This window comes from Chelonoidis abingdonii, chromosome 15, assembly GCF_003597395.2.
Source record: "Chelonoidis abingdonii isolate Lonesome George chromosome 15, CheloAbing_2.0, whole genome shotgun sequence".
Taxonomy (NCBI): domain Eukaryota; kingdom Metazoa; phylum Chordata; order Testudines; family Testudinidae; genus Chelonoidis; species Chelonoidis abingdonii.
Window position 1 is genome coordinate 19,002,439 of NC_133783.1, and position 26,142 is coordinate 19,028,580.

Below are 26,142 nucleotides of genomic sequence, written 5' to 3' on the forward strand. Positions count from 1 at the left end.
CCTGAGCTTTGAAAAATCTGGTTTCCTGATTGGTCCTCTGGTCAGGTGTTTGGTTCTCTTTGTTAATCCTTTACAGGTGAAAGAAACATTAACCCTTAGCTATCTATTTATGACAAAGGCACTTCAGCATCTGTGGTCCCAGATTAGATTACTGATTTTCTGAACATTTCGTTTTTCCATATCAGCTCCTTTTCATCTCCAGAACACCATGAAGCAGCAAAGGTATACTTATGCATTTGGCCCTTGATTTTAAAATTTACTCATTGGTTCAGAGGGCTGTGTTAGAGAGACTACTGCTATGGGAAAATAAGGCGGTGTGAAACCAGACCCTGAATCTTAATGTCTGCATGCCCCCTGCACTCCTGTGTCTGTTCCACCACCAGTAATACCTCAGTGCTAAGTACAGCCAAAGCAGCAATGCCATATGAAGCTTTTCAACCACTGACAGCCAGTAAACAGCTACGGAGCCTTTGGAGAGCAGCGATAGTTGGGTAAAGTAATTTGTCAATGACAACTCTCTATATGAATGTCTGGTCTCCCTCACACTGCTGAGTGACTTCAGTCAACAGAACTGTGGCTTCCTTGATGGAGAGGAAGTGTGGCAATCAATGCAGTTACTTGTAATGTCACAATGGCTTCATTTAAAACTGACCTGAGTGAGTCTGTGGCACATGTAATCATAATAATTAGATCCAACAGCCTTTAATAACTTAGTGATGTCTTCACTATTCCACTGTTAAAAATATTTAGGTAAAGAAGAGACAGATGCTAAATTTCTTAAAGGAAAAATTAATTTAAAAATTAAATAAAAAGTGAAGCTAATGGATTTAATTGTAGACTGAAAAATAATTCTGTACTTAAAGAGTAAGCATTCTAAGTTGTGGGGGTGGGATGTGCTACACTTCTTACACAAATCAAAAAGACGAACTCAACTGTAGCTACAAACTCACAACAACCACTTCTATAAAATGGAGTCACATCCACAGACTGCCACCCATATCTTGGAAATTATCAGGAGACTGCTACTCATTTTTGGGGAAAATCAGGCATATACCTTCAACTTATGGTTCAAACACCGCTTATGGTTCAAACACCAGGTCTGTCTTCTAAAAGCTCTCCCCCACCAACATGCATCACATGGAGCTTGAGATCACCTTCTTCTAAATCCGTATCTAAAGCTACGCCTTCACTACCCGCTGTATCGGCGGGTAGCAATCGATTTCTCGGGGATCGATATATCACGTCTCATCTAGATGCGATATATCGATCCCCGAACATGCTCCTGTCGACTCCGGAACTCCACCGGAGCGAGCGGCGGTAGCGGAGTCAACAGGGGGAGCCGCGGACGTCGATCCCGCATCGTGAGGACGGTAGATAATTCGATTTAAGATACTTGGACTTCAGCTACGTTATTCACGTAGCTGAAGTTGCGTATCTTAGATCGACCCCCTCCCCTAATGTAGACCAGCCCTCAGAGTAGATCTACACTAGGAGCTAGGGCTATGACTCTCCAGCATGAGCAGACATACTCACGCTAGCTCTCATCAAGCTAGCATACTTAAAAATAATGGCATAGCCACAGTAGCACAGGCAGCAGTGACACAAGCTAGGCATGCCAAGTATAAATGCATCTGACCAAAAGGTACCTGTCCTTACTCAGAGCAAGAGGACTATCAGAAAAGATCACAAAAAAGTATGTGGACAAATTGGAGAGAGTCCAGCAGAGGGCAACAAAAATGACTATGGGACAGGTTATTTACAAGTAGAGGCTGAGGGAACTGGGCTTATTCAGTCTACAGACAAGAAGAGTGAGGGAGCATTTGATAGCAGCCTCAACTACTTGAAGGGGGAGTTCTAAAGAGGATGGAGCTAGGCTGTTCTCAGTGGTGGCAGATGACAGAACAAGGAGCAATGGTCTCAAGTTGCAGTGGGGGAGGTCTAGGTTGAACACTAGGAAAAGCGTTTCTCTAGGGTGATGAAGCATTGGAATGGGTTACCTAGGGAGATGGCGGAATCTCCATCCTTAGAAGCTTTTAAGGCCTTGCTTGACAAAGCCCTGGCTGTGATGATTTAGTTGAGGTTGGTCCTGCTTTGAGCATGGGGTTGGACTAGATGACTCCCATGGTCTCTTCCAACCCTAATCTTTTATGATTCACTAAAAACCAGTAGCGCAGTCACAATAGCATAGCCATGTGCTCTCCCTGAGCCAGCACGAGTATCTGTACACGAGCCAGGGAATCACAGCCCAAGCTCCAAGCATAGCCAAACCATACAGGTATGTCTATGCTGCAATCAGATGCTTGACTTCAGCAACTGTAGATATACCCAAACTAGCTAGATCTAGCCAGCTTGAATAACACTAGCAATGAAACCACAGAAACACATCCAACAGCATAGGCTACCCTCTCAAATACACGCCCAGGGTGCTTGGCAGATTTGCACAGTCTGTGCTGCTGTAGGCTCACTCTTATTGTTATTCAAGCTAGCACACGCACGTGTACACAAGATCCACTCTCACCTGAGACTGATGAGACTGATGAGATTGCAGAACCAGATGTCCCGATTACAGAACTAGCTGCTCCTCTGTGGTCTCTGACTGCATGCCTTCTGGTGCCAGGACTGGTAACCTTAACCTATCCCCAGGATACAATTCCACAATTCTTTGACTTTCAGACCAAGCCTCCCCAGGCTACAGTATTCTGTGTAAACGCTGTTCTTACCCAAAAGGTACAACTCAGTTCAGACATCTTCCCTTCATGCATCTGTGACCACTGGTATCTAGCAATGGGATTGTGACTGCCTTTTTAAAACCCAACTATAATTTATTCTTACCAGGAGAAACTAGGGCTCTCAAGTGATTTAAAAAAATTGTAATTAATTGCACAATTAAAAAAATTAAGCGCGATTAATCACAGTGTTAAACAATAGAATACCTTTTATTTAAATATTTATGTTTTCTACATTTTCAAATATATTGATTTCAATTACAACAATACAAAATGTACAGCGTCCATTATATTTTATTGCAAATATTTGCACTGTAAAAACCCAAAAGAAATAGTCTTTTTAAAATCACCTAATACAAGTTGAACGTACAAATGTAGAATTATGTACAAAAATCTTGCATTCAAAAATAAAACAATGTAAAATTTTAGAACCCGCAAGTCCACTCAGTCAAATTCCTGTTCAGCCAATCACTCAACAAGTTTGTTTACATTTGCAGGAGATAATGCTGCCCGTTTGTTGTTTACAATGTCACCTGAAAGTGAGAACAGGCATTTGCATGGCATTGTTGTAGCTAGTGTTGCAAAATATTTAGCTGTCAGATGCACTAAAGAGTCCTGTGTCCCTTCATGCTTCAACCACCATTCCAGAGGACATGTGTCCATGCTGATGACAGGTTCTGCTCAACAATGATCCAAAGAATGTGGACCAATGCATGTCCATTTTCACCATCTGAGTCAGATGCCACCAATAGAAGGTTGGTTGGGGGTTTTTTTGTTTTTTGTTTTTTTTGTGGGGGGGGGGAGAGTGTTGCTCTTTAAAGACCTCTGAAAGTATGCTCCACACCTCGTCCCTCTCAGATTTTGGAAGGCACTTCAGATTCTTAAACCTCAGGTTGAGTGCAGTAGCTATCTTTAGAAATCGCACATTGGTACTTTCTTTGTGTTCTGTCAAATCTACAGTGAAAGTGTTCTTAAATCAAACAACATGTGCTGGGTCATCTGAGACTGCTATAACATGAAATATATGGCAGAATATGGGTAACACAGTAGGAGACATACAATTCCCCTCCAAGAAGTTTAGTCACAAATTTCATTAATGAAAATTTTTTTAACCAACCTCACAGTGTGGAAGCATATCCTCTGGACTAGTGGTTGAAGCATGAAGGGGCATACAAATGTTTAGCATATTTGGCATGTAAATACCTTGCAATGCCTGCTACAAAAGTGCCATGCGAATGTCCATTCTCACTTTCAAATGACATTGTAAATAAGAAGCGGGCAGCATTATCTCGCGCAAATGTAAACAAACTTGTCTGTCTTCGCAACTGGCTGAAGAAGAAATAGGACCGAGTGGACTTGTAGGCTCTAAAGTTTTACATTGTACTCAAAAACAAAACAGTAATGTAACAAAAAAAAAAAAATCTACATTTGTAAGTTGCACTTTCACGATAAAGAGATCGCACTATAGTACTTGTCTAAGATAAACTAAAAAATACTATCACTTTTACAGTGCAAATATTTGGAATAAAAAATAAAAGCCAGTACTGTACACTTTGTTGTAATTAAAATCTATATTTGAAAAATGTAGAAAAACATCCAAAAATATTTAATAAATTCCAATGGTATTCTATGGTTTAGCAGTGCAATTAAAACTGTGATTAATTTTTTTTAACCATGATTAATTTTTTTAGTTAATCACGTGAGTTAACAGCAATCAATCAACAGCCCTAGTAGAAACAAAGCATTAGGGAAAGATTTTTAAAACAGATCACACATTTATGTTGCCTAAAAGCTTACCATCTCCTGATGGTAACCTAGGCCTAACTTCTTCAGATAGCTGCAACAGGGTACTTGGTATCACAATATCATTCTTTTTAACTCTCCCCCCACCCTTGAAAATGTGTTTTTTTTTTAATCTGCCAGAGTCTGTGTTCTCAGACTTTTCCATTGTCCCTCAACATCCCTCAAGTGTCAACTAAATGACAGCTTAAGTTGAGCCCTTTTTTCCTTTCCTCTTGTTTTTCCCCAATAGCATCCTATTAAATTAAACTAATATGCTCATGCAGTAAACGTGCCAATAACCAGGTCAGTATACTGTCTTTATAAATTTCTGGCCAGTATCAAATTGATCACATTAGGGTTCTTTAAGAAAAAAATCTAGAACTGAGAAGCATTAGACTACTGCAGACAATACACCTAAGGATGTCTGTCCCCCCAGTGGCTTCATACTGACATTGAACAAGAGGGTAGCAAGATGAGACCCAAGATGTGAAGATTTTTGGTAAAAACAGGTATAACAGGCTCAGTTGCTGTCAAGTTTTATCAGTTATAAAAGACATGGATTTCATAGGTTGGAGGATTCGGGGAGGGAGCAAGGTGAAAGGTGCCAACTCACTAGTCAACATCCGAAACTTTGTTAGGCAAAACTCAGTGAGCACCAATCAGAATAGATGGATTATTTTTTCCTCTCACTTGATGCTTCCCACTTAAATGCTTAAGATGGCTTACAACCAACTGACATGCTAAGAAATCTGTCCATGTCTCACAATAAACTCAATTTTTACCATACTGAGGCAGACCAGGTTAATGTATGACTCAACTATTCTGCTGGTCCTGATTGTTCAGATTTTGGGGCCAAAATGGAGGACAAGAATTTTTACCTCAACCACTGCCATGGCACAGGAACATAAAAATTCCCTGTAACATGTGATCTGACTCTCACTGAACCTACCCACAATCAGTTTTCTCCACTACCACTGATCATCTGTATATGTGGGCAACCTGTGAGAATGACGCAATCATCTAAATGTCACTGTAGTGGCTGTGAACAACAGATGATTCAATTGTTCCACTAGATCAGTGATTCTCAACCAGGGGTACATGTACCTATGGGGGTATACCGAGGTCTTCCAGGAGATACAGCAACTCAAAAAAATATTTGCCTAATTTTACAATAGGCTACATAAAAAGCACTGGCATGGTCAATACAAACTAAAATTTCATACAGTCAATGACTTGTTTATACTACTTTATATACTGAAATCTAAGTACAGTATTTATATTCCAATTAATTTATTTTACAATTATATGGTAAAAATGAGAAAGCAAGCAATTTTTCATTAACAGTGTGCTGTGACATTTTCGTATTTTTATGTCTTGAGTTTGTAAGCAAGTAGATTTTAAGTGAGGTGAAACTTGGTGTACACAAAACAAATGAGACTCCTGAAAGGCTTGCACTCGTCTGGAAAGGTTGAGAACCACTGCACTAGATCGATATGAGAATTGCACAAGGCATTCCAAGACCTCATTGAGCATTTCTTTATCTGAGCTCAGAAATAAGTTCATCACCTCAAAAGGAGAAACCTTGAGCACAGCCTGGAGGAACTGGAAAAAAGAGGCTAAGGTCTACAGTACGATTTCATACCTCATGTTCAGTCCCAATAGCTCAACAGAGCCAAAAAAAATTAGATTCAGAACATATCTACTGCTATGAGTTGAATCAAACTAGAGTAGAACCTCACAGTTATGAACACCACAGTTACCAACTGACCAGTCAGCTACACATCTCATTTGGAACCGGAAATATGCAATCAGATAGCAGCAGAGACCCCTTTGTCCCTCCAAAAAATAAATAAATATATATACATACACACACACATACACACACACACATAATATAGAGAGAGCAAATGCAGTACAGTACAGTGTTAAATGTAAACTGCTAAAAATAAAGGGCAGTTTAAAAAAAGATTTGATAAGGTAAGGAAACTTTCTGTTCTCGTTTAAATTTAAATTAAAATAGCTAAAAGCAACATTTTTCTTCTGCATACTAAAGTTTCAAAGCTGAATTAAGTCAATGTTCAGCTGTAAATTTCTGAAACAACCACCATAATTTTTTGTTCAGAGTTATGAAAAACCTCCATTTCCAAAGTGTTAATAACTCTGAGGTTCTACTGTACTTGAGACTATCCCATCGTTTCAGAGAGGCCAAGATTCCAAACCAGCTTTCTGACAACTCCTCATGGATGTTTAGAAGTCAGCTCAAGGTCAAAATAGCTAAAACAGACCTCAATCTTCTCTCCCTTGCTTCTTCTCCAGTATGGACAACACCATTATCCTGTTATTCAGGTCCATACCTTAGGTGTTATCTTTCACTCTGACATCTTTTCAAGTCTTAACATCCAAGCTACAACTAAGTCTTGCCATTTCTTTCTGCATAATATTGCTAAGATACGGCTTTTCCTATGCAACTACAAATAAAAAACTCAGACTCTCATCTCAATTACTGCAGCATCCTCTTCGCTGGCCTTGACAAATATAATCTTGTCCTACTCATATCCATGCAGTGTGCTGCTACAAAGATCACTTTCACTATATCATCCCACTCTTTGCATCCATTCACTGGCTCCTCCTTGACATAAGCTGCTTGTCTTCACTTTAAAGACCCCTCACAACCTACCTTTCAGCATCTCTCATTCACTATTCAGACGTTGACTCGCACCTCTGATTGGCCCATGAGACAAACTTGTCTCATTGTTTCCTTGTATTCCTGTCTGTGTCTGTTGTCTTATTATATTGTCTACTCTTTGTGACATGGACCATCTTTTTGTTCTGTGTTTGTAGACCACCTAGTACAATGGTTTCCTAGTTCATGACTAGGGCTCCTTGCTGTGACAAAAATAGTAAGAGATGAACACTAATAGTATCAAAGAAGTAGCCTCAGCAATTCTAATACTAGGCCTGACAGAAGTTTATTATACATTCTGGAGTGTAATTGTGTCCTCTGTTCACTATGTAGAATTCACAGATTCTCATACGAGACTGGAACAAATGAGTGCACATTTGGAATTGGGTATCTGCTACATTTCAGATCAAATGTTGAGTATATACACACCCTCTCTTCAGCCTTCCTTCTTCCATTCAAATGATTACATCCCTGACCAGCAAAGGACCAGATGAGTCAACAAAGCCACCTTTTGATACTACAAGTGTTAATGTCAACTCCATAACCAACCAAATTATCAGTAGCTGTCCACTTGCTATGTCTATTTATACTTAAACTGGATACTGTTAAGATACGGTTTCCATGTCTCGTTACTTAAAAGATGGGGCTGGTAGGACTATCAGGTCACATACTGAGGTGGAAAAAATAATGTTTGCGATGGGTTTGGAAAAGTTTTGCCATAGGAAGAAGCAGGAATGAAACCTAAGCTACTTGAAGGGAAGACATTAAAACAGCATCCATGAATGGGTGCAGATGGGGAAAAGGCAACAGGAAAAAGGTATAGACAACTCCTCAGATGGAGGTTCAGCACCTGACAGAGGCAAGTGGAAAGGCAGCATGAATAATTCCAGTGCATGCTCTGAGGAAGAAGGTGGTACACTGTTCTTCAATCCATCCCCCACACCACAAGGGATGGATTGCCACCAATAAATCCTTTTTCTCCTCCTTATTCATACATTTTTATTGTTGAGATGCACATCACCTGTATTCTTATACTAGCTACCTTGGCGATTTGGCATTTCCAACACCAGAAGAGAAGAAAAAGAAAATGAGATCAGTAGAACTAGTTTTCATGCTATTATTTCAAAACACTAAGTCCAGATTATATTTACAATGTCTTTTGAAGTCTGAAAATGACTATATGCATTGAAGATGCAAAAGCTCTTTCTTGCAAAATTTATTCATTCTACGATTTAGGTTATAATTTTCTTACTTTATAGCTGCCCAATTACAATTTAACCAACATAGAAAAAAAAAAATAATTTCTGCTTTAACTTACAGCAGATGCTCAATAACACTTCTTAAGGTGAAGGTTATAAAACAATTTCAGTTAAAAGCTTATTTCATATGTCTATCTTTTTGCAAAACACTCACCTTTTGATATGAAAATTTTCATGCTTGATCTCTGCCCAATGATAATTTTCTTTTATCCAAGAATGTGCAAGTAAAATCCTTTCAGCTAAACTTGGCGAGTAAGTTTGCGTAAAACACGTCCCATTTTAAAACAATTCTAGCCTGACACACCATATTCACGAACAAAAAACTTATTGTGAAACATTTAAGGTTGCTACATGCAACATACCCAATACAGAAACACAAAAACAAACCAAATACACACTCTCCCTGGCCCACCAAAAACCTTTTCCCACTACCACAAATACTCTACACTACAGACTACACACACAACCTCAGTTCTGTTCTCATATCTATGAGTGTCTCCAACCAGCAAACCATAACTATAGACAGGACACTGTGTATTCCACAGCACAATAGGACCAAAATCTGCTGAACTAACTCCCAAGTTCTGTAGCAACATTAGTTTATTCTACTGCCAGGAAATACCCTTCATTCCCATTGCCACACACAAACACATACAGCTACAGATCCAGTTGAAAATACTCATTAACATAGAAATCAATTATTTTTGACAGTAATTTAAGAATAGATTTAGGGGTGGCGTGAGGGTTTTTGTTGTTGTTGTTATTTGGGGGGGGGGGGGTGAAGGGGAGGCATTGTGTTTGCCAAGCAGCCCAGCTCCACTCCCATGATGTTGCCCAGGCATCCTAACTAAGCAACTCTTTCCTCCCCATGTGTGTCAGGGAAAGAGAGAGATCCAGACAGCTTCAGAGTCTTATCTCCACAGTTTCTAGGACCTTAGCTTCTGTACTATTCTCCAGGCTGCCTAGCTTACCAGCCTACAATTTTCATTCCCCCTCTCTATGGCTGCAAGGACTCCAGTTGTGGCTTCCTGACGCAAATACCTGATTCCAGGGAAAAGCACAGGGAACATGGACTGTAATCCAGTAAACTCTCCCTTGTGGTGGAACCTGGAGAGCAGGAGGCAGCTGCTGACAAGTAAGGAAACAGAAAACAGTACTAGGCTGCAGCCAAATGCTGAATTCTGTGCCATCTTGGAAAAAGTATTATATTCGCAGCCATGGAATCAAGACGCCCATACAGCCCTAAGATAAATGAAATAGTTGAGAGTTCTCCTGCTTTGGGCTTTCTGCAAACTCAGAAGGCAATACTACATCAGTATACGTCACAATTTTGAGGTTCTCTCTGCAATTATAAAGAACTAAAACTTATATTTATTTAAATGAAACCTGAGGTTCTGAAGCGTAATTTAGTGGCTGGGCTAACAAAAACTACATTAAGATGAAGTTAAGGTTGACAGTACATATAATATATTTTACCCTAGATTACTGATAAGGATGTTATCCCAAAAACAAGTATTATAAATCCAGGGAATTTAAGTTTTACTGAACTAAAAGAAACCCAACTCACATTCAGGCATGGAATTGCGTAGTTAAGTCATCCAAACAATCTTAGCTCTACCCTTTAGTGACACCATGAAGTAACCATACACATTTGACTAACACATTTTATGTATGGCAAATGAAATTTAATGTGGATAAATATAAAGTAATGCACATTGGAAGAAATAACCCCAGCTATACACACAATATGATGGGGGCTAATTTAGCTACAACGAATCAGAAAAAAGATCTTGGAGTCATCGTGGACAGTTCTCTGAAGACGTCCATGCAGTGTGCAGTGGCAGTCAAAAAAGCAAACATGATGTTAGGAATCATTAAAAAGGGGACAGAAAATAAGACGGAGAATATCTTATTGCCCTTATATAAATTCATGGTACGCCCACAACTTGAATACTGCACACAGATGTGGTCTCCTCATCTCAAAAACAACACACTGGCATTAGAAAAGGTTCAGAGAAGGGCAACTAAAATGATTAGGGGTTTGGAACAGGTCCCATATGACGAGAGATTAAAGAGGCTAGGACTTTTCAGCTTGGAAAAGAGGAGACTAAGAGGAGATATGATAGAGGTATATAAAATCATGAATGGTGTTGAAAAAGTAAATAAGGAAGTTCTTTACTTGTTCCCATAATACAAGAACTAGGGCCACCAAATGAAATTAATGGGCAGCAGGTTTAAAACAAATAAAAGGACGTTCTTCACACAGTGCACAGTCAACTTCTGGGACTCCTGACCTGAGGAAGTTGTGCAGGCTAGGACTATAACAGCATTTGAAAGAGAACTAGATAAATTCATGGAAGTTAAGTCTGTTAATGGATATTCACCAGGATGGGTAAGGAAGGGTGTCCCTACCCTCTGTTTGTCAGAGGGTGGAGATGGATGGCAGGAGAGAGATCACTTGATCATTGCCTGTTGGGTTCACTCCCTCTGGGGCACCTGGCATTGGCCACTGTCGGTAGACAAGATACTGTGCTAGATGGACTTTTGGTCTGACCCAGTACGGCCATTCTTATGTTCTTATTCATAGTCCCAGGTAAGACGCAACTGATTTTTAAATACATTAGATTTCATACATTTTTCCACATATTACAAGGATTTCTCAAGGAGATGACAGGAACATAGGAATGCCACCAATACAGAAGTATGCTTAAATTTTATACTCCAAATAAACTAAAATGGAAACTGACTTTATCAAACAGTAGTCCAACTCAGAAATGCCTCTCACCATCAACAACAGCGGACAAATAAATGCACGTTATCAGATTAGTAATAGAAAATCAAACTGAAGCAGCAAAAAATAAACCCTGTTAGCAACAACATACCTGGTAGGGTTCTGGAGGCTGACATCCCTATTGAGTCACAGTTAAAGTTACTGACCTTGGTAATAGTAAGATTTACGCCTCCACCTCGATATAACGCTGTCCTTGGGAGCCAAAAAATTTTATCGCGTTATAGGTGAAACCATGTTATATCGAACTTGCTTTGATCGACCGGAGTGCACAGCCCCACCTCCCGGAGCACTGCTTTACCATGTTATATCGGGTAGTGTTATATCAAGGTAGCGGTGTATTTCAGGGTGGGGGAGAAGTACAAGGCAGGCACTAGTAAGTGTCTTCTTGTTGCATTGCTTTATGGTTGAGGGGGGCAACTGAAACTGTTTCGCGATTAAGTTTTATGCATACAAATTTTCTAGGTTTTCTAATGTTTAAGTATTTAATGACACACCAGCACAAGGGTCATGGCAACTGGGATAGCCATGAGGAGGGGCTCCTGGCTCCAAGTCTCGGGGCTCCCTTACAAAGTCCAGCAGACCATTCAGGGCCTCCCATCTGAGGGTGAGACTTTTTTTCCCTGAAAAGACAGACAAGAGGCTGCACAGCCTGAAAGACTCACGAGCCACGCTTTTGCCCACAACCTCCTCAGAGATTCCAGCAGCAGAACTGACAGGACAGTTCTGGAAGGAGGAATAGATGTGGCAGGAGGAGGTATCAGCCATCCTTAGACCAGGGCTCTGGCCAGCCCAAGCCACCCTCTGGCCCTAAACCGGCCTTTTGAAGGTGCAATTGGAGGATGAGGTAGATCCAGATCACAGGCTGAAGCAGAGGGGATACTGGAGGCAGTCCGGAGGCGGTGTCCCAGTTTTGCCCATCAGGGGGTGGATGTTGTTCTCACCCCATGCATCGGGAAGACCACAACCCCTTGCTACCGGCTTCTTGTAAACTAAATTCTAGGCAAAAATATAAAGAGAGATTACTATTTCAGTTATTTATATATTATTTTATTATCATTAACTGTAATTTTGTATTTCCACTGCAATGAATGACAAATACTTGTCCCTAAATGTTTCTATGACAAATGGATGCTCCTGCATCTAAATTTACATTAACCTTTTATGTACCTCATTCATTTAAATGTGGTAGTTAATTCTGGAACCTAAAAATGCCCTAGTAAATGACAACACAACTAATTTCACTGCTTATCACTTTAGCAGAAAGCTTCAGCTAATATGCAGGCAAACATATGATTATAGAAAATATACGAAGGAATGGAGATTTGGGTGGGAGAAGGGAGAACATGGAAGCAATTATTATGTTTGAGGTAGTGATAGAGAGTCACTTACTATGCAGTGGCAATATGGATGTGAACAGTATTCAGTTGACATTTTTAGGTGTCTTCCCCACAACCTCCAGCCTTGTGGGCTAGACACTTGTTTTTAAGTCAAAGGTCAGATACTGGAACACCCATTCAATGTAAAAAATACTGGTTACTGAACTTGATAGAGGAAAAAAAATGACAAAAAAGGGCCATACATGTACACTAAATGAACTCAATAGCTCTCCACTGTACATGTGGTGCATCCCATTTTATCTTTGCCAAGATGGTAATTATTATGGGCCCAATATAATCAACAAATATATCAATAAAAGTCAAAGCAAATTACCATATGTGGTTTTTACAATTGTCCTTCCTTGCAAACGGTTAAATAGTCTTAGGGCATGGCTACACTTACATTTTTGCAGCGCTGGTAGTTACAGCTGTGGTCGTACAGCTGTGTAGGGCCAGCGCTGCAGTGTGGCCACACTGACAGCGACCAGCGCTGCAGTGTGGCCACATTTGCAACATTTGCAGCGCTGTTGGGAGTGGTGCATTGTGGGCAGCTATCCCAGCGTTCAAGTGGCTGCAACATGCTTTTCAAAAGAGCGGGGTGGGGTGGAGTGTGACAGGGAGCGTCGGGGAGACAGAGAGAGCGGATTTTTGGAGCAGACACTGTGACAGCTCCCTGCCTTGCAAGTTCAAAAGCGAGGGGTGGGGTGGGGTGGAGTGTGACAGGGAGCGTCGGGGAGACACAGAGAGCGGATTTTTGGAGCAGACACTGTGAGCTCCCTGCCTTGCAAATTCTGGCCATTTCCCCCACCCCTCTCTCAATCACTCTTAAATGTAAAAAGGCTTCAGACCAGATAAGCAGCTTCTACGACGGACTCCCTCCCCTCCTCCCCGCCGTGCTGTTTGTCTCCTCAAGCAAACAGCTGTGAACATTCCAAAGCCTCGGCTCGCTCGCTCGCTGCAGCAAAGAGCAGCTGTGTTTGTTTTTTAGATAAGTAGCTCCGGGGAGTACCTTCCGGTTTGTTGTATACAGGAATTGTGGGATACCTCCTAATACCCTGGAGGCCAATAACAGCGCTGGTGAGTGTCCACACCTGATGAGCAGCGCTGCATCAGCAGCGCTGGATTCGCTACACCCGTAGCGGACCAGGTGTACAGCCAGCGCTGCAGGAAGGGAGTTGCAGCGCTGGCTGAGCTCTGTAAGTGTGGACACCTGGTAAGTTGCAGCGCTGTAACCCCCTCACCAGCGCTGCAACGTGCAAGTGTAGCCAAGCCCTTAGCTCTTACCACAGTGAAAAACAAAACACTTCTGCAGTTCTTAATGCTTTATTTACATTACATAGCTCCTTACTTTCCCAAATTGAGCTTCTAAGATTAGTCTTACACCCTAGAGTGTTGCCATCATGCCTCCCTCTTAAATGGCACTTACTCCTCTTCCTGACAGTTCACACATTCTTCCACTATTTAGAACCATTAAAGAGACATACAATACAAGTGTAGAGGATTTTTGGATAGACAGAGATAAAGGAAAGGGAAACAGTGGTTGCTACAAACTGACCAGAACAAAAGGTACCTTCTTATCTCCTGTTACCACTGTAGGCTTTTCTCCAACAGTGCAACAGTACAAAGCAAACATTTCCTACTGATATCCCTAACAATTCCTTTAACTTAAGAGGTAGTGGCATGTTTTGGGGAACAGAGAAAGAGAGGCTTGAGAGAAGCAAACTTCTAGGTCACTTTGTAACAGTGTTTTCCAAATTTATGAGAGCTGAGCCCTCTTTCAGGAAAGTGATACCACATATGTCAGTGTTCTTGACTGCAAGGCCCGCGAGCCAGTGGCAGCTCCCATCAACAGCTATCTCCGGCAGTATAGCGGGGTTGCCGCTAAGGCTCCCTGCCTGCACCGGCCCCATGCCGCTCCCGGAAGCGGCCGACATGCCCCCGCAGTCCTGGGAGTTGCATACTCTGCCAACAGAAGCACAAAAAGTTGGCTGGGTAGAGCTAGGCTTAACTGTGCAACTGATTGATTTCGAAGACCTACTGGGAATCTTATCTGTAAAACAGTGACAAATATATAAAGCGTGCGCGCGCACACACACACAGTCTTTAAAAGAACTAACATATATACTAAGTGTTACGTACAGAGAACTCTTAATAAAAGCAGATGAAGTTGTAACAAACAAGTATTTGTCCAGCAAATGGCACCATCTACAATAGATGGGCAGAAAACCTTCAAACACAGAAAAAAGGTTGGAAGAGATTTGTTGCAAAATCTAATGATCCTCATGCTAATGCTCCTATTACTGCCACTTTCTACTCTTCCCTTCCTCCTCATCGCTACCACCACCACCACACAGGTGCTGAACTGGGCCAGCTGGCAATGACTAAGAAAACCGTTCCTTTTCCATCGCAACTAAAATATTGAGCTTCAGAATTTAAGATTCCATTGTTTACAAAACAGTCTATATCCCTTATGGCTGCAAAAATATACCTCCTAACAACTGCAAATAGTCAACTCAAATGGAACCAATTCGGTAATGCCTACCCGAGATTTCAGACATCCTAGTAAGAGATTTACTCAACCTTAAACTGTGGTAATTTTAATGTCAACATTGTTGACAATTTCACCACTGATCAGGGTATGTCAGGAAAAAGAGAATCAGATTATGAAGATATGCACAATCACAATAAGTAGCATAATGGCATTCTGGGATAATAAGTGAGTGGAGCCTGACTACACAACTCCCCCCCACCCGCATCCCAATAATGCAGATTTCATAACTATTCTTCCCAGAAACAAGCCCTTTCAACTACAGTACTATAGTGTCACTATACACTTTGCATTCTCATTTGCCAAGAATATCTTCCTTCCTTTTTAAAAAAAAATAAGAGAATTCTAAGGATAAATGTCACTAATTTAATTGTATCACAAAAGTACTGATAAAAGTCAAACAGACATCCCCCCCTTAGTAATCAACAAGCGTCTGTAATTTCATTTTACTCTGACAGACAGTAGAGTAGAATAGAACCCAAATATTAACACAGAACAATTTTGTTAATATAATTCATAAAAATTTGAAAAAAATGTGAATGGAAAATTAAAAAAAAAACAAACCCAACATTTGCCCAGGTTATTTCTTGTTTTACAGAATCTCACCTCTCATTTCAAAATTGAAGAGTCTCCAGCTGTTACGGTTGTTTGAAAACATGAACTAAGTACAACTGATCATTTGTACAGAACATGGAACAATAGCTCAAGTTGTGAACTGCACATTCATCTCATCTCAATAGGTGTTAATCCAAATGCAGTGATGATACTGTATTCAACACATAGAAGTAGTTGTAGTATATTACAAAGTAATGGAGTCTCCTTGTACTGACATTTCACCGGAGATACATCTACACTTTACACTCTTTACGGCAGCACGCAGAGGACATATTTATTACACTGCTAGCAGTGTAGATAGCATGGCTCAGACAAGTACAGTACAGACACACATCTGTACCCTGTGGGTAAGTACCCTACATGGTTCTCTACACACCAAAGCAGTGCCTCCCCTGTGTACATTGCTATTTGTAGCACTGTGGAGTCTTTCCTGGCCACAGGGAAAGGCTCTGGCCGGGGGGGGGGGGGCGGAGGGGGAAAGAAGGCAAAAGGAAAAGGCTCAGCAGTTTCATACTGCTGGAGCCTTTCCCCTCTACCTCCCCTTTGCCAGAGCTTTTCTCTGCTACAGTGAGAAGCTCTAACAGTGGAAAGCTGCTTGAGCTTTTTTCTGCTGCCTCCCCCTATGACAGTCCCATTGACACATGTAGCTACATACCACAGCATGGACACAGACCCCTTTTCACTGAGACATGTAACTACACATACCCTATGTGCTGCCACCAGTAGAATGCAACACAGACATAGGATTTGTTGCCATGAGAGGTGAACATGGGAGAGTGCCAGCACTAATTTTTCCCATAGTCAAGGAGGAACTACATCCAAACAACACAGCAGGACACCCCAACGAGGGAGAGCCAAGCCCAAGGAACCCAGCAGAGCCTGAAAAGCACAGATTTTGAACGTAGGCACAATCTACAAAGAGGAGCATCTCATTTTGACAGCTATTTTGGAGCAGAGCTTACAGGACTACCACTACTTTCCCTATTTCCGTGCCTCTCAATTTGACCCCCTCTGTTTTTTTAGGGCATGCTCCTATGTTTGAACTTTCTGCTGTGGTTAAGCTGTTAAATTACCTAGTGGCCTTTGAAAAATGTATTCACCTCTTTGTTAGCATCAACAGAAAATAAAACAAGCTTCTAAGAAGAGCTGTGGTGACAAGAGCAGACCCAATCCTCTACTTCTATTAGACATGGAGAGCAGGAGGAGGAAACCTTTCCTTGTCTTCCCTTCACTCACCCAAAAATAGATGAGTGTTTGCTTTTATCCAGGGAGGCATAGCACAGTGAAATTTACAAGAATTTTGTAAACTTCATTCCTGCTGGACAGAATGCTATGGAAGCTGGAAACTACCCAAACCCTGGTTATCTTCTGAAAATTGCTTCAGGGTGGTAACAAGAGCATGAACAATTGCAATCTTCTCCACATTTCTCCATACTTCAGATACCAACCAACCAAGGTTAGTACAAAAGGATGCATCTTTCCTCACATCCCTCCACCAGATCCAATGACAACACCCTAGTGGTAAGTTTAGCATCTCTTCCCAAGAGCTGGTCTGAGACACGTACTAGGCTTCTCACGGCAAAGCAAGAAGAGAAGCTTTCGTCTTTCGTAGTACACCTCTACCTCAATATAATGTGACCCGATATAACACAAATTCGGATATAACATGGTAAAGCAGTGCTCAGGGAGGGGGGACGGTGGCTGCGCACTCCGGCGGATCAAAGCAAGTTTGATATAACATGGTAAGATTTTTTGGCTCCCAAGGGCAGTGTTATATAGATGTAGAGGTATATCCTCTGACTAACAGATGTCTAGTACATTTTTTCAAGTCTTACTACCACAGATATCCATCATCATCTAGGACATATCACACTGCTATGTGGCGCATCCATAAACAGACCAATATTAAAGAGAACTGAGGTAAAGTCCTGAAAAGCACAAAGACTTTTTTAAACCACAACCTTACCCAATTATGTTAGCTACCATCAAGCAATCTGATATTGTTTTATCTAGCTCAACTGGCTTTAAAACTGATTCATCGTCTGCTCTGTCCAACATTAATAGTTTTTATTTGAAGCATTTCCTGCAATTGACACTTCCAGTATATTGATAGTCTAAATCCCCTCAGATCTCAACAGCTGTTAATTTTTAGAAGTCAAACTTAAAACAAGGAAAAAACAAAATCAGATTCTAATTTGTACTATGTAAAATTTGCTTTAAAAAAAAAACAATTTTCCTCAAATACTCCAGCTCTCAACTTATTTTATTAGCAAATTTAGTAAAAGACTCATATGCAGGACCCTACCTAAAATCAAAAGTGAAATGCCACATTAACACTGACACACAGCAAAAACCACAGTCACAGAAATATGCACTTGAACTTTAAAGTACAGCAAAAGTTATCATCCATCAGGAAAACTGAGCAAAAGAGAGGAGAGTGCATAATGTACAGGAACAGGAAATCTGGGGGTATGTATGTACTAAGGGACTAATATGGGCATGGCTTGAGAGCTGTAGCCATACCAGTATAACCCAGTAACGTAGATGCAACCTACACCAATGGAAGGGGTTATTCCTTTGGTGTAGGAACTCAACCTCCCCAAACAACAATAGTTATGTTGATGGAAGAATGCTTCCATTAACCTACCTGTATCTACACTGGGGATTAGAATGATACAGCTATGTCAATCAGAGGTGTGGATTTTTCACACTCCTGAAAAACAGTGATGTCGACATAAAATTTAAGTGTAGAACAGGTCTGGGAAAACACAGCTTTGTATATCATGTAGTCATGCTTAGCCACATCTTTAGCGCAAAAAAAACAACTTTCAGCACGAGGAGCATTTCTACAAGATGACTTTATTTTTAAATTTCTATAATTCTGTGTCCTAATCAGGTTTACATTTTATACTACAAAATTTTGTACATTTGTATTCTGTTAGATACACTGGAGAGGATAAAGACATGCAAAGCCTACCACCACTCTTCTCAAGAAACTAATAGAAAATATTAATTTCAATACATTTTTTTTTCCACATACCACCGGACATGAGAACCAAAAAATGCATGTCAGAAGTTCCATCAGAATTGTTATTGTACCTTTTCCCTAACAATGTTTTGTTAATTATTCCATAAACATCAAAGTCACAGAAAAAAACTCTATATGCTTAAGTACTACTTTCACAAATCTTTGGAGGTACTCTCCATGCCCTCCCCAAAAGAAGTGAAATGTTTTCCTTTTACTTGCCAGCTTATTTGTTGCCTTGGTGATATATACAGAAAGTTACCACATCTGCTTATCTTAAAACACTATTCCCAGGAGACTCAAGTTACTGGATTCTTGATTTCATGTTGTCCAACACTGCCATATAGAAATGGTATCAAAATGATGGTGTATTAAATGCACAGCTTTAGAAAATCAGAAGAAAAACGGCAGATTTCACTATAAATTCACTACAATTATAGTCTTTTTTTATTTAAAAAATGATCTTGCACACGACCTTTTTAAAGAGGCACCCCTCAACATTAAAAACTTATTTCCTAGTTTCTCATGTGTGTAGAGAAAAGTATTTTTCAAATAGGAAAATGAGACTGCAAAGACACAAAAACTGGCAGAACTCGGGGCAAATGTCACTGTAACCAAAAAACTACTTTTAACTGTAATAGTGACAGGTTTCAGAGTGGTAGCCCTCTTAGTCTGTATCAGCAAAAACAATGAGGAGTCCTTGTGGCACCTTAAAGACTAACAAAGCCATTTGGGCATAAGCTTATGCTCCTTGTTTTAACTTTAAATTTGTTTTTTTTTAATCTGACTAGATGTGAAATTGACATTGTGCCTTCAAATACTTACTGTTTACAGTAACAGAACTTGGGAAAATAAGTATATTTACTCTCACAGACATTTTCTGTTCAATCCTGCTAATATTGATTCAACTAGCATTCTGAAAACTGTGCCCTGCAAATCAACTGCTACTTGCAGCAAAGAGCTGATAGGTCATAGGGTGTTGACTCCACTTCCTTGCTACTGGCTGCTTCTGCAGGTTTCCAGAATCATCACGACAAACAACAGTCAGGAAGCCTTTAAAAGCACCTGAAAATGAGGCAGAGCCTTCCTAGCTACCACTACTAGCAGTCACTACGATCAGAAAAAAAGGTCAACATTAAAACCAATTAAATATTTTCCTTCTCCCCCATGTAATCAAATGCTGCTGTTACCACAGGACTATTCCAAATTTAAAAATGGAAGGTGAAGTGATCTATGACACTACTGATCTGCGGTTCACATCACAAAAAAGTTTGAGAAACATTGCTTAAAGAAGTTCACCGGCCCCTTAAAAAAACATACTAAAATTAATTGTTGAGGTTAGAAGAGTACTTTTATATTAGGGTTGTATGTATACTAGATTATACAGAGTGTTTAGTACACATTACAAGATGAACTACAAAGTACATTTAGGAAAAACCAAGGGGTCCAAATGTTGGGCAAGAGGAAGAGGTGTGCACTGCAGAGACAACATGCTCATTTTCCAAACAACTGATACCAGAAGCATAACAACTGCTGCCAGATGGCTTGGCCATCCTCCTTGCCAGTGGTACAGTAAACATTGCAGCCAGTATGGGAAAATGGAAGAAGGGAAAAATTCCATAAAATAATGGGGACAGTACTTTTTTACTTTTACTCAGTCTGGTTTTAACACACTCCATTTTACACAGTTCATTCATTCTGTTCTATACAAGTTAATATATACATATTTTATTTCAATGTAGCTTATAAGAGGTGTGAATTATCACACCCAACAACTCAATGGGGATGGAGAGGAAGAGGCCACCCTTCTGGCCATAGACAAAGCCGGTGCTTGGTCTCTCCAGGGTTCTGCGAAGCAGGGTGCTGGGGGCAAGGGCCAGAGCTAGGGGTCCCACTGAGGAAGAGCAGGCAGAGGAGTTGCCCCAGGAATCCAACCTGAGCACAGAGGATGGGCTCCAAGTGGATCCCAGGGTTTCTTTAAGGAGCCGCACCTTCACAATAGCGCCATGATTGTCCCCCTGCATGTCAGTCACCACAGTCTGGATCGGAGGGGGGCTCTCCTCATGAAATTTCACATGCCTACACCCAGGAGCACCAATCCAGGTGAGCAAGGAAGAGGGTGCCTGGAGGGGGAGGGTCACAGAACAGAATCCAGGGAATTCCTTCCACATGACCCCCCCCCCCCCCCCCGCAGGTGGGGGACTTCTCCACCCACCTGCCACCCAAGAGCTAGCATATCAGGTGGTGACAACGGATTGGGCCACTCCACATCCCCAGAAGTATGGTTCCGGGGAGAGCTTGCTGAAACATAGAGCAGAGTTTGACTGAGGGACTGGGGTGCTACCAGGTGATTTGAGAGTATATGGAAGATAACATTGCTGAGTAGTATAATAATCACAACAAATTCACCCAAAATAGACTGATTTACATTTTAACCTTCAAAGAAATCCAAAAGCTAAGAGCCTAAGCAAACCTTGAACCCCTGCTATAAGTCTTCCCCCGCACACAAAGAAATCTGAAATGGCCCCCCTGGCCAGAGCCCCAGGAGGCGCTGTCGACCCTGCTCCAGGTCAGGTGGGTCACTGACAGCTTTAATCACAGCTTCTTCCCCATCCAAGGACTGGTTCCAAGTCAGAGAAACCACCTAATCCTTGGAAATGGGGGTGGGGGGGAAGTGACCAAAGCGGTCAGCAACCAGCACAGCCTGGAGCAGCAGAAGCTCCTCTTCCTGGTGTTCTAGTCCCCCAGGTCTGTCTCCCTGCTTCTCAGAACCCCAGAAAACCATCACCTTATGCTTCCAAGCCCATTCCAGAATCTGAAGAGAGGGCTCAGCAAGGACATACATGTGCTGAATCACCTCCTTTGGAAAATTATGGTTTCACCCTTGTAGACTCATAGGCAGTAGGATGGCCCTTATCCCATTTTAAATCTCATGTAGAAAGTTGTCTAATTAGGTCAAAGCTCCTTAACATTGAGAATTTTGAAGCTGCATTTAATCTTTTTTAAATAGCTATTTAAAACCGATTTGATTTCTTATCAGTAAATACAGAAATTTCAACTACACACACATATTTTGGAATTTAGCTATAAACAAAGTAATCATTTCCATTTCATGAAGCACATCAGGCCTTTAAAACTCATTTGTTGGTATCAAGTATGGTTCAGATAGCAGTTTATGAACTTTTCATTACAAAAATTTTCCTTGTCCCACAAAATTGGAAAGGGTCTTACATATGTGAATTGATGCAGGAAAGCTCTAGTGCTTCAGCAGGGTTCATAGCTCACAGAGGGTAAGCCAGCCCAAAATTGATAAAACTCAATCTAACTGTTACTATTCAGAACACAATATGCAGTGATGAAATTGCCAAAAAGCATTTCAATTTCACTCTGCTAATGAGTAGCAGCAGGATCTGGAGCTATTCACAAGGAAGACCACCTAAAAATGGAGGCTGTGGAAGGATTAGAAATGCAACCAAATGGTAGTGGAGGCAGGGAGGACACACAAATGCTCATTGGAAGAGGGTTTTCACGTATTTCAAACACCAGCTCGCCAGAGGATTGGTCTACATTTAAGACATATGTTTGTCACAGCAACATTGGTTAGGGGACTGAAAAAAGAACGTTCTGATCAACATAGTTATGCTAACCAAACTCCAATGTAAACACAGCTCTGACAACAGAAGAGGGCTTCTGTCTACATACCTAATGTCCTTCAGAGAGATGGTGCTCCTACACTGACAGAAAACCCTCCTTTGGTCAGTGTAGGTTACCTCTAAAGAGAGAGCTATGCTGGCATAGTATGTCTACACTGCTGAATCTTATATAACATATTAATTACAAGTGTAAAGAAAAAATCAATCAAGATGTGTGCCTAACCTATATAAACAACCCTACAGTCTTCTTACTGTAACCTTTGTTCGCTCTTCTCCCCTCACTCGCCCTTTGGGTCTTTGTGTTTACTTGTACCTTATCCCTAAATTGTAAAACCGGTATCATGAATTCTGTACACTCTGTAAACCACCTAGAGAAAAGAAAGATAGTCCAATGATGTGCCAGTCTGAGACGGAGAGACGTGAGTTTAGTTCCCACCTCTGTCATAGACTTCCTTTGACACTTTGTACAAGTCACCTTATTCTGTGTCTCAGTATCCTGTCTGTAAAATGGGATAAGAGGATAAATACATTAAAAGATGAAGCCTTAGTAATGTGCAGTAATGAGACCATGTAAATATTTACAACAGATAGCACCTAGCACATTCTGGGCACTGTTTAAGACATAAAAGATAAATCCCCTTAAAAAAAAGTCTATGGACAGCACTTTCCCCTATTCGCCACAGATTTATCCCACAGTTTACAACTGGTATATGACTCTGGCTAGTAGCAGTTGGTACATTTTTCATTGTGTTGCCCAAAATGTTTATATATCCATAATTAAATATATATGTTCTACAAAATTACCCTGAATATATGTTTTAAAAAACACATTCCTTATATAACATACATCTAGAGAACTCCATGGTGTCGTACAAAACCAACTGACATCAGAAAGACTAAGACCATAACACAAAGTTTGAAAATTTAAGACATTTGACAAAGAAGAGGAACGGACAAATGACATACAATAGTGAATTAAAGTATCTAAACTAGAAAATCTAGAAACTATGGTAAAGACAAGTGTTTAAGTGTAAATCCTTCTACTTATACAAATACAGCTAAATCCTGGGATGAACAAAGGCAAGCACAGATTACTTTAGCAGACCACTTTTCCCCCCACCATATGAAGCAATCAATAACCTCTAAAGGAACAGATATTTTGGTTTATCCTGTTTTTTCACATAAAAGAAGAAATCACACTTATGACAGTTTTTAAATCTTGAATTGCTGTATTGTATCAATAGCACTAGGGAACTGCACAATGCAGTTCGGTGATTTTCCATATGTACAGAAAGAACTTATGTAGTCATGATGTTTAACCAAGTGCGCATTTATATGCTCAAAATAATATAAAATATGCAAGCGTACAAATGCAACAGTACCAATGCATATATTAGTAGAATCTGAAATTTACAAATAAAAAGATGAGTTCTCTACAGCACACAAACTCCATTTTACAGATTATGTATTCATAACACTAACCCAAGGAAATCCTGCTTGTTTTTTCCCTCAGCAAGAATATGTCTCAACACAACAGAATATATTCTTGCTTGTTCTCTCCCTCCACGCACATTCCTACACCCCTTAGGAAAACAATTACAACAACACAGACAAGGAAAATAAATAATTCAACATAATCTTTTAGTATTTTTATCACAAAAGTATTTTTAAACCTGTCACAACATTAAATGGACTATGAATATTCAAGCTGAGTAAAAAATAATGGTTTCTTAGACCTGTCAGATGAAAGGGCTGGTTATTTTCACTCCACAGAGAAGCTAAGTTTTTACCATTTCCCAGTAAAATATAAATTTGAAGAACTAAAATGATCAGAATAGCAGCCATATCTTCCACGCAAAGATAATAAGTCTAATCAATGCCACCTCCTCTGTCGTCGTCACATATGCTGAACACATACATAACAGAAGCTTCCCATTAGTATCGGGGTGCCGATCTCTTTGGGGAAGCTAAAGAAACCTTTATCCCAATTTCAAGCCCCATATTACGGCATCTTCTTGCTACTGCACTCAGGATAATTTCTATAATTCGTGATCCACGTCAGCCCGATTGATTCTCCACCATACACCACGGTGTGTGCAGCAGGGAGAAGAGGCTGACATGCACTTACATGCTACAGAGAGCACGGGGGGGGGGGGGGTGTTTATCACCGCACTCCGTACCCCACCTTAGGTGCCTAGCGAGAGAAAAAGACAGGCTGTATCACACCCTCTCATCTGCAAGCAGAGGGGCGTCCTCTGACCACTCCCACATCTGCTACCCCTCACACCGAGCAGGGCCCCAGCTAGGGGGAACGAGGACACCCCGCTGCCCAACCCTCAGGATCTGAGTGAGCACTGCCCTACAGAGAGAGCAGGCGACGCCTGAACCTCCCCCCTCAGCCCCCCCCCCAACGCCTGCTGAGCAGAGCCCCGTGGGAGTGACCGGACCCCCCCGGCCACGCAGAGGGGGCACGCAGGGAGCAGGGTCCGGGGCCGGCCTCTTACCGCCAGCTCGGGGCTGTGCGAATCCCGGTGGGACACGGCGCGGATGACCCCGGCTCGCCAGCGCCCGCTCTCCCCGCGCTCCGGCGGCTCCCCTTCGCCGCCCCCGACACACAGGAACCGCTTCCCCACCAGCTCCGGCCGCGTCTCCACCACCGCCATGGCCGCCGCCGCCGCACAGGCACTGCACCAGCCGCCTAGCCCTCTCCTCTACGGGCCGCCCATGTCGAGAGCCCGGCTGAGCCGAGGGGAGCGGGGCTGTCTCTGCGGCTGGCTGCGTCCGTCCCCGTCGCCCGCTGCGAGCCGGGCACCCCGGGCAGTTCCGCCGCCGCGATCAGCCTGACACAAACACACGGAGGGAAGGGGGCGGGGGGAGCCGCTCTCACTGCCGCGCTGCAGCCCCGACCACTCCGCCCACACAGTCCACTACCATGGAGACCGACACCACGCGCCGTCTCCCTCCGCCAGACAGCGCGAGCGGGGAGGGGGCGGGAAGAACTACTACTGCATGCGAAAGAGTCCGGCCCCAGAATTGCTGCTTTGCTGGAACTGAGCATGCTCAGTAACGTCAGCTGAAGCACTGCCCTGGCTGTGCCGTCTCTGGGGATTGCGGCTGCTCCCTGCTGTTTACAGGGGCAGAGCGGAGAATCGAGGTGGGCTGGGCAGGGCCTATGCAGGGAGAGACTGGCTGCAGAAGGGACAAGCAGGGGAAGGGGGACGGAGGGGGGCTTAGGGACACAGTCGGGATCGGGGGTAGGAGCCGGGGTTGAGAACGGGTAGGGGCGCTGCCAGATAGGGGCTGAGGGGACCCCGGGGCTAGGGAGGATCCCAGGGGCAATTACCCGGTCAGAGCAGGGTGAGCGGTCTCCAGGGGCAGCAAAAATAGGGTGTGAGGGGCAGCAGGGCTTTTTTCCCCCTGGCAGGACAGTGCCGCTCAGCTCCCACTTCCCAGGGCTGTGTTCTTAGAGGCGTGGTGCCTCCCAGTGCCTAGACACAGCAGCGCTTCCCTCCTGGCATGATGCATTGAGCTGCTAAACAGACTTGATTTAACCAAATACTTGACATACACCCCCTCTGAAAATTATAATTGTCTTACTTGTTTTTAGTCTTTAAACGAATCCCTTATCTATTTATATGTCTGCATAAAGCCTCAGAGCAGTTCACAAATGTGTCTTAACTATTA

General features: G+C 42.0%; 1 protein-coding gene across 10 annotated transcripts in view; it reads right to left on the reverse strand.

Moving 5' to 3' along the window:
* The window catches only part of JMJD1C (jumonji domain containing 1C), a 325,097-nt gene extending 299,673 nt beyond the window's left edge, over nt 1–25,424 (reverse strand). For 6 of the 10 annotated variants that reach the window (XR_012657050.1, XR_004373154.2, XR_012657049.1 and 3 more), the window contains exon 1: nt 24,963–25,415. Coding sequence is in view for 5 of the 10 variants with exons in the window: in XM_075072587.1 (XP_074928688.1) it covers nt 24,963–25,121 (159 nt within the window). In the remaining 5 variants the exon portion in view is untranslated. Of the gene's footprint in view, nt 1–24,962 lie in introns of all 10 variants that reach the window. The other 4 variants (XM_032776330.2, XM_075072588.1, XM_075072586.1 and 1 more) reach the window with 3 other exon arrangements.
* Nucleotides 25,425–26,142: the final 718 nt, after the last annotated feature.